At 42.6% G+C, this 9,441-nt stretch overlaps 1 protein-coding gene across 1 annotated transcript; it reads right to left on the bottom strand.

Annotated features, from left to right (window-relative positions):
- Positions 1 to 382: 382 nt before the first annotated feature.
- LOC128739618 (uncharacterized protein DDB_G0271670-like) lies at positions 383 to 9,058 on the bottom strand (the record flags this gene model as incomplete). Its single annotated transcript, XM_053835113.1, has 3 exons — positions 383 to 1,717; positions 5,130 to 5,180; positions 8,594 to 9,058. Coding segments are annotated over 3 exons (1,851 nt in total), but the record flags the coding sequence as incomplete, so codon positions are not given.
- Between the last annotated feature and the right edge of the window lie 383 nt (positions 9,059 to 9,441).

Here is a 9,441-nt window from a genome sequence, read left to right as displayed (position 1 = left end):
AAATGCAATTATTGAGATAAATTTTGAAAATGTATGAAGTGAATTGTGCTGCACACGAAGACTATAGAAAAATTCCCTCCAGTAAGGTGTTTGGGAAGGCTAAGGTGAAATACTAGAAAAGCGCTATTTGTAAAGGTCGGGCCACTTGAGTAGTCATGGTTGGGCCACCATAATTTTAAGCGTAGAAGCGCAATAATCGCAAGAGAATGTCAGTCACGTAAAATGTGATGAAATAAAGCAGAATTAATACGATAAAAACCTAGATTTTTGTTTTTGTTTTCATTGTAGTTGTACATTTCGGAAAAGGAGATTGTAGCAATATTGATTTTACAAGATCGCCAAAATTTCGCAAAAATGCAATTAAAATAGGGTAGGGTTGTACTTATATGAGCCGTTGTTCACTACTACTACTACTACTACTACTACTACTACTACTACTACTACTACTACTACTACTACTACTACTACTACTACTACTACTACTACTACTACTACTACTACTACTACTACTACTACTACTACTACTACTACTACTACTACTACTACTACTACTACTACTACTACTACTACTACTACTACTACTACTACTACTACTACTACTACTACTACTACTACTACTACTACTACTACTACTACTACTACTACTACTACTACTACTACTACTACTACTACTACTACTACTACTACTACTACTACTACTACTACTACTACTACTACTACTACTACTACTACTACTACTACTACTACTACTACTACTACTACTACTACTACTACTACTACTACTACTACTACTACTACTACTACTACTACTACTACTACTACTACTACTACTACTACTACTACTACTACTACTACTACTACTACTACTACTACTACTACTACTACTACTACTACTACTACTACTACTACTACTACTACTACTACTACTACTACTACTACTACTACTACTACTACTACTACTACTACTACTACTACTACTACTACTACTACTACTACTACTACTACTACTACTACTACTACTACTACTACTACTACTACTACTACTACTACTACTACTACTACTACTACTACTACTACTACTACTACTACTACTACTACTACTACTACTACTACTACTACTACTACTACTACTACTACTACTACTACTACTACTACTACTACTACTACTACTACTACTACTACTACTACTACTACTACTACTACTACTACTACTACTACTACTACTACTACTACTACTACTACTACTACTACTACTACTACTACTACTACTACTACTACTACTACTACTACTACTACTACTACTACTACTACTACTACTACTACTACTACTACTACTACTACTACTACTACTACTACTACTACTACTACTACTACTACTACTACTACTACTACTACTACTACTACTACTACTACTACTACTACTACTACTACTACTACTACTACTACTACTACTACTACTACTACTACTACTACTACTACTACTACTACTACTACTACTACTACTACTACTACTACTACTACTACTACTACTACTACTACTACTACTACTACTACTACTACTACTACTACTACTACTACTACTACTACTACTACTACTACTACTACTACTACTACTACTACTACTACTACTACTACTACTACTACTACTACTACTACTACTACTACTACTACTACTACTACTACTACTACTACTACTACTTGTCGGAGCCGTGCCAGGCTCACGGGGGATGAAACAAAATCGCTTCCTAGCCTTGTTGCGGCATAAGCAACATGTCTTGACAAGACCGAACAGGAACGTTGCCGCTCAAGCTAGGAGCCGTCAGGAAAACGAGTGTTCTGTTCAAGCACGCCGTCAGGAAAACGAGTGTTCTGTTCAAGCACTTGCGGATAACAATTTACTCTTCTTTCTAATCCTGAAAAGGACGGGTTTGGTCCGCAAGTCCATCGACAGCTAGCACTCAACCAGTGGGGGGCTGCATTTGTGTTCTGCATAGGCACCGGCGGATAACAGGATGGAGAAAATAAACCTTTCTTGTCCTTAAAAGGACGATTTGGTCCGCAAGCCTGCTGCAGCAACACTAAGCCAGTGGAGTGGACTGTATATACATCTGCTACTTCCCAGGACGTCTTCAGAGGATGTGAAGGAAGCACTAGTTTACTCTAAAAACTACTCCATTTATTCTTCTTGATGTTAACAGATTGAAATGTGGAAAAATACTGAATGCCGCGCTAGTGCGCGGACTGGTTATATAGCGTAAAAATCTTCTTCTTCCCTGCTGCTGCTGCTGCTGCTGCTCGCCTCGTACGTAACATGTGAAATGGCAGAACGCGAGAAAAAGGTGTGGCTAATTTCGCAGCGGTGGTTCGATGTCTTGATGCTGTTGTTGTTATTGTTGGTGCCTGTGGTGATTCGCGCTTGCGCGTGAACATTCTCCCCCGGGCTGAGAAGCATTCTCGGAACAATTCTCGAATAGTTGAATATTATCCTCGATGGGAAGCACTGCAATCCTTGATACTGGTCGCTTGTAAACAGTGTTACCCACCATGACGTCGACTGTACGAACCAGTCCATCGGAACCTGGATATGTCCGCATAATCCTTCCCAATTTCCAGCTCATTGGTGGCAAATTTTGGTCTTCCAGAAGCACTATCATTCCTGGCTGTAGATTATTCTTCCTTATTTGGTCCTTGGTTCGTTGTTGTAAAGTTTGCAAGTAGTTATTTTTCCATTTCTTCCAAAATTCGTCTCGTAGTCTTTGTACAAACTGCCAACGATCAAGACGGTTGACAGGAACATTCTGGTAACTTGGTTCCGGGATGGCGGTAATCGCTCGTCCAAGTAAAATGTGTCCAGGTGTACATACCTCGGGGGCGTCAGCATCAGGTGACGTAGCATGAAGTGGTCGGGAATTCAATATGGCCTCAACCTGTGTCAAAACTGTCACGTATTCCTCGAAAGTCAAATGAGTATCTTTCAAAGTTCGCTTCAAGTGATATTTAGCACTCTTTACGGCCGCCTCCCAAAGACCACCAAAGTTCGGAGCCTCAGGAGGAATAAAATACCAAGCTATCTCCTTTGGTTGACAAAAACCCTCAATTTTATCGACACTATATTGAGATCGAAACATTCTGTACAGCTCGTTCAGTTCCGCTTTAGCACCCTGAAAATTGGAACCATTATCTGAGTGTATTTCACGGGGCTGCCCTCTTCTGCTGGTAAATCTGTGCAATGCACCAATAAATGCATCGGTGGTCATGTTCGACACTAGTTCCAAGTGCACAGCTCGAGTAACCATGCACACGAATACGGCAATATATGCCTTCTCTAAAATCGACCTCCGTTGGCCTTTCTTGACATATATGGGGCCTGCGTAATCCACTCCAGTCACTTCAAATGGAAATGCAGGTGTCACGCGACAAGATGGCAAATTCCCCATTTGTTGGCTTGCCTTTGTTGGTTTGGCACGAAAACAGGTGACGCAACTCCTGGTGATTTTCCTTACAGCAGATCTACCTTCCAGTAACCAATACCGTCCTCGAATTATTACTAGTAGACTCGATGGTCCAACGTGTAAGTTTTCAATATGGTAAGCGCGTATTAACAGATCGACAATCGGGTGCCTCGGCAAAATGTATGGGTGCCTCGGCAAAATGTATGGATGTTTGGCCATGATTGATATAGACGATTTTTTTAGTCTACCACCTACTCTGAGCAGTCCGTCCTGGTACACTGGGTTCAGCGAACCAATTCTTTTACACGGTTCGTTGTTTTCAATACGGCTAATTTCGTCTCCTAAGATTTCATGCTGCACCACCTTGATGATCACAATCATCGATTCTCGGAATTCAGAAACAGTGAGGTGACGTTTCAGATTGCGGAGATTACAATTCTTAATTTTGCAGTTAGAGATGAAACGTAGAACATATGCGATTACCCTTTGCAGTTTACGAAAGGAGCTAAATTTGGCGAAAACGGGAAGATCATCAACATTATAGGTGACTGCAGAAATAAAGGCAGTCGTTTTCATCTCAGGCAATTCATCATCCGATATCGGATCAGGAGATTCAATTTCGTAGTTTATTGATTGCAAGAAAAGAGGACCCTTCCACCACAAATCATTGGATAGTAAGGCTTTAGGCAACGATCCTCTTGACACAATATCCGCGGGATTTTCCTTAGTCGGAACATATTTCCAAGTGTAATTCTGTGTTTCATTGATAATCTCAGTCACTCGGTTGCGAACAAACACTTGGAGGGTTGGTAATGGTTTGCGTAACCAAGCTAGCACAATCTGGCTATCAGACCAGAGAACAACGTCGTCGAAATTTACCTTTATGGTATCGATTACCTTCACCATCAGTCTGGATAACAGGCGAGCTGCTAACAACTCTTTGCGAGGAATACTTAATTCTGCTATTGGGGCGACTTTCGATTTACTACATAACAGTCGCAATGCGGCGCTTCCATCGGAAAAAATACTTCGAACATATAAAACCGCTCCGCACGCAGCAATCGAGGCATCCGAAAATCCATGGATCTCCATAGTAACGAAGTTGGGAAAAATAACACGTCGAGGGACCGTCATTTCATTCATTTGTGGCAGAGTATCTCGAAACTTCAACCAGGAAACAAGCAGTTCTCCTTCAAGATTCTTATCCCAGGATAGGCCAGCGGTCCACAATTTTTGCATAAGAATCTTTGCCACTACTACGATGGGAGAGACTAAACCCAACGGATCGAACAACCTTCCAATTTCCGAAAATACCTTTCTCTTGGTGAATAATTCATGTGGGTCGGCCGAGGTCTTCGTAACGAAAAGAAATTCATCTGATTGTGGACTCCAGGTGAGTCCCAGGGTTTTGATTACTTCGCTGTTGGTTGGACAATCCAGTCGTACTAATTTCTCCCTATTTTCTTCAGGGACTTGGCTCAGCAATTTCGAACAATTTGAACTCCACTTGTGGATGGGAAATCCACCAAGCTGAAGCATCTCTTGCAACTGACGCTGTGCTTCTACGGCTTCTTCGACGCTCGTGGATCCAGAAAGGATATCGTCGACATAACAATCTTCTAAGATAATTTTGGACGCAAGCGGAAATCGATCACCCTCATCGTTGCACAACTGGACCAGGCTTCTGGTGGCAAGAAAGGGGGCTGAAGCTGTCCCGTACGTCACAGTCTGCAGCTCCAAAACTCGTAATCGCTGGTTGGATTCCGTGCGCCAAAAAATCCTTTGGAATGGAGTATGACATGCAGCAACTAATACCTGCCGATACATTTTGGCTATGTCAGCGGTAAACACGACGACATGTAAGCGAAATCGGAGAAGGATACTGAATATATCGCTTTGAACAACACCACCGACATGAAGGACCTCATTTAAAGACTTGGCTGCTTGATAGGGCTTGGCTGAAGCATTAAACACTACCCTTAACTTCGTTGTCGAACTGGTTGGTCGCAGTACTGCATGGTGAGGCAAATAATAACGCCCTTGAGAAGGATCATCATTGGCTTCATCTACTTCTTGACAATGACCTAATGCCTCGTACTCAGCAATAAACTCTGAATAAAGTTTTTTCAAGGTAGAATCCCTTTTGAATCGTCTTTCAAGCATCAGAAAACGGCGAAGAGCGACAGATCGGTTGTCCTGCAGCATGGAAATATCTTCATGGAAAGGGAGCGTGACTATGTATCGCCCGGTTGACGTACGCCGATGGGTAGATCGAAAAATTTCCTCACACGTATCTAATTCATCTTTCTCCTTTGTAGGCAGCGAAATATCCTCAACTTCCCAAAAACGACTAATTGTATCATTAAGAGTACCTAGTGATGCAGTGTGAGCTAAAACAGCATTGGAGGTTTCTGTGTGGAATTCGCCGGAGAAAACCCAACCCAGATGAGTTTCATGGAGCTCGGGAAGACCATCATCAAGAAAAATTTGACCGGATTTCAACAGTGTGAAAAACTTCGAAGCACCGATCAACATGTCGATTTTACTAGGCACATGGAAGGTGGGATCTGCCAACTGCAATCCAGCGGGAATTGGCCACGACGAAACATCTATCTTAACGGAAGGAATAATACTGGTTACTTTTGGTACCACAAGGCATTCCACATCAGTAGAAAAATTGGAACACCGAGAGTAGATTTTTACTGTTAGCTTTTCCCTTGCATAAATCTTCGCTCCACCAATTCCGGTAATAGGCACGTACACCGGCTCACGGGAAATCATCAATCGGTTGGCAATCGCTTCAGACAGAAAGGAGACTTGAGAGCCGCTATCTAACATCACTCGACAAGGAATTGATTGACTATCGGCACTCTCGAGGCTCACAACGGCAGTTAACAGCATCGCGGTTTTTACAGTATGTGAATGATTGCAGGAACATGGCGTGGCGCTTGTTGAAGGAAAAACATTGGGACTTGCACTAGCTTCGGCGACGATACTACAAGATTCCTTTTCAGAAAGGGTTTCCGTCTCGGAGGGTTTTGCTTGGAAATCTTCGTGAAGGAGGGTATGGTGTCGTCTTTGACATTTCGAACAAGTACGCTTGGAAGAACAATCTTTGGCACAGTGGCCCGGTCGGAGGCAATTAAAACAAATTCTTAATTGCTTTACTTTGGTTTTGCGGTCTGAAACATGCATCTTGGCAAAAACGGGGCACTCAAAATGACGATGCATTTCACCACAAATCTTACATTGACTTTCAGAATTAGAGGACGTGACAGTATGGACCTTTTGATTCACAGGCTTCATTGGCTTAGAAGAAGGCTCCTTCGCCGCCACAGGATGACGAGAATTTTGAAAACGCTCAAGAATTTGGCACTCACCTTTTAAAAACAGCAACGTATCGTCATACTTTGGTAACTCACCATGGGCTTGGTTCCGTTCCCACAGCTGTAGAGTGCGATCGTCCAAACGGGAGATTAGCAGCTTCGTAATGATAACACCAGACAATTCATCCACTGCCAGACCCTGGTACTGCAACGCTGCAACATGCCGTTCACATGACTTTGTTAACTCCAACAGGTCCTTGAAGTTGCCTTTCGCCATCGGTTTCAGCTGGATCAAACCTTCAACGTGTGTATCCACAATGACACGTTTGTTCTCAAACTGCTCTTTTAACTGTTTCCAAACTTGGCTGAAGTTGTTATCTTGTATCATCTTGGCGTTAATTAAGCCGGCCGCATCACCTACCAGAGCTTTGTCAAGGTAATGCAGTTTGACGGCATCTGAATCGCCACTTTTCATCACAAGATCCTCAAACATGGCCTTGAATTTCGGCCAATTTTCCACTCGACCGTCGAAAGAAGGTACCGGTGGTCGCAAAGGATGATTTTGCACGATCACCGGGGCAGCACCACTAGTGAGAGCAACCGTAGGAACAGGTTTGGCAAAACTCTCCACTAGACGCTCTAGCCGATCGAGCGCTTCGGTATGAAGAACATCAAACTCATCCAGCTTTTCGTCTTGTTCTTCTATTCTAGTTGGTGCATAATGTGTTTCCAATTTCTTGCCGTACACTTTTAGTAGCGATACACTAATTAACGACGGATCATCTTCCGCGTTTTCCAAATTGTTGTTAATTTTTGTCACTTTGCCTTTTATCTGGCCGCGCTGGTGAATGAGCAACTGCAGCTCATCGCTGTCCGTGTTGGACCTCTTGGGTGTACGGGAGACAGACATTATGGCGAATTAACCTTTCACTATGCACTTTCTTCTTTACTTTCCACTCAAATGTCTAATTTAAATTGTTCGATTCACACAAATTTGTTTAACTTTTCGGTTTTCACTAATCACTATCAACTTTTGCTACTAGCCTTCCCTCCACATCCTCATCATACTCCGTTTTTAGTAGCGCGCAAACGGTCCCTTCGATCCGGCTCGAAGGACCATGTCGGAGCCGTGCCAGGCTCACGGGGGATGAAACAAAATCGCTTCCTAGCCTTGTTGCGGCATAAGCAACATGTCTTGACAAGACCGAACAGGAACGTTGCCGCTCAAGCTAGGAGCCGTCAGGAAAACGAGTGTTCTGTTCAAGCACTTGCGGATAACAATTTACTCTTCTTTCTAATCCTGAAAAGGACGGGTTTGGTCCGCAAGTCCATCGACAGCTAGCACTCAACCAGTGGGGGGCTGCATTTGTGTTCTGCATAGGCACCGGCGGATAACAGGATGGAGAAAATAAACCTTTCTTGTCCTTAAAAGGACGATTTGGTCCGCAAGCCTGCTGCAGCAACACTAAGCCAGTGGAGTGGACTGTATATACATCTGCTACTTCCCAGGACGTCTTCAGAGGATGTGAAGGAAGCACTAGTTTACTCTAAAAACTACTCCATTTATTCTTCTTGATGTTAACAGATTGAAATGTGGAAAAATACTGAATGCCGCGCTAGTGCGCGGACTGGTTATATAGCGTAAAAATCTTCTTCTTCCCTGCTGCTGCTGCTGCTGCTGCTCGCCTCGTACGTAACATGTGAAATGGCAGAACGCGAGAAAAAGGTGTGGCTAATTTCGCAGCGGTGGTTCGATGTCTTGATGCTGTTGTTGTTATTGTTGGTGCCTGTGGTGATTCGCGCTTGCGCGTGAACACTACTACTACTACTACTACTACTACTACTACTACTACTACTACTACTACTACTACTACTACTACTACTACTACTACTACTACTACTACTACTACTACTACTACTACTACTACTACTACTACTACTACTACTACTACTACTACTACTACTACTACTACTACTACTACTACTACTACTACTACTACTACTACTACTACTACTACTACTACTACTACTACTACTACTACTACTACTACTACTACTACTACTACTACTACTACTACTACTACTACTACTACTACTACTACTACTACTACTACTACTACTACTACTACTACTACTACTACTACTACTACTACTACTACTACTACTACTACTACTACTACTACTACTACTACTACTACTACTACTACTACTACTACTACTACTACTACTACTACTACTACTACTACTACTACTACTACTACTACTACTACTACTACTACTACTACTACTACTACTACGACTAGTACAGTAACTTTGCTAACGGAAGACATACGTGCACTTGCCGTATTCGAACTGCAGACTATTTTTGGTAGAGTACAAATGAATAGCGGAGAGTAGCGTAGGCGAATGAACCACGAGTCGCTTCAAGAACCCCATTGGCACCAAGAATAGAGGTTGGACCAGGTTGAAACCGACTTGCGTATGTCGATACGTGCTACGAATTGGTGACGAGCAGCCCAGGACCAAATACAGTAAAGGGGAATTCTTGATATAGCAAGAGCCACCCCGCCTCTCGGCTCGTAGAAGAAGAAAAAGAATAAAATAAAAGTATTGCACCTGGCAGCAATTTAACGAGTCCTACGCAAATTCTTTTTTTAATAATA

The sequence above is a fragment of the Sabethes cyaneus genome, chromosome 3 (assembly GCF_943734655.1).
Source record: "Sabethes cyaneus chromosome 3, idSabCyanKW18_F2, whole genome shotgun sequence".
Classification (NCBI taxonomy): domain Eukaryota; kingdom Metazoa; phylum Arthropoda; class Insecta; order Diptera; family Culicidae; genus Sabethes; species Sabethes cyaneus.
The sequence above is the reverse complement of the archived record's forward strand: the minus strand, read 5'-3'. Positions and strand labels throughout refer to the sequence as shown.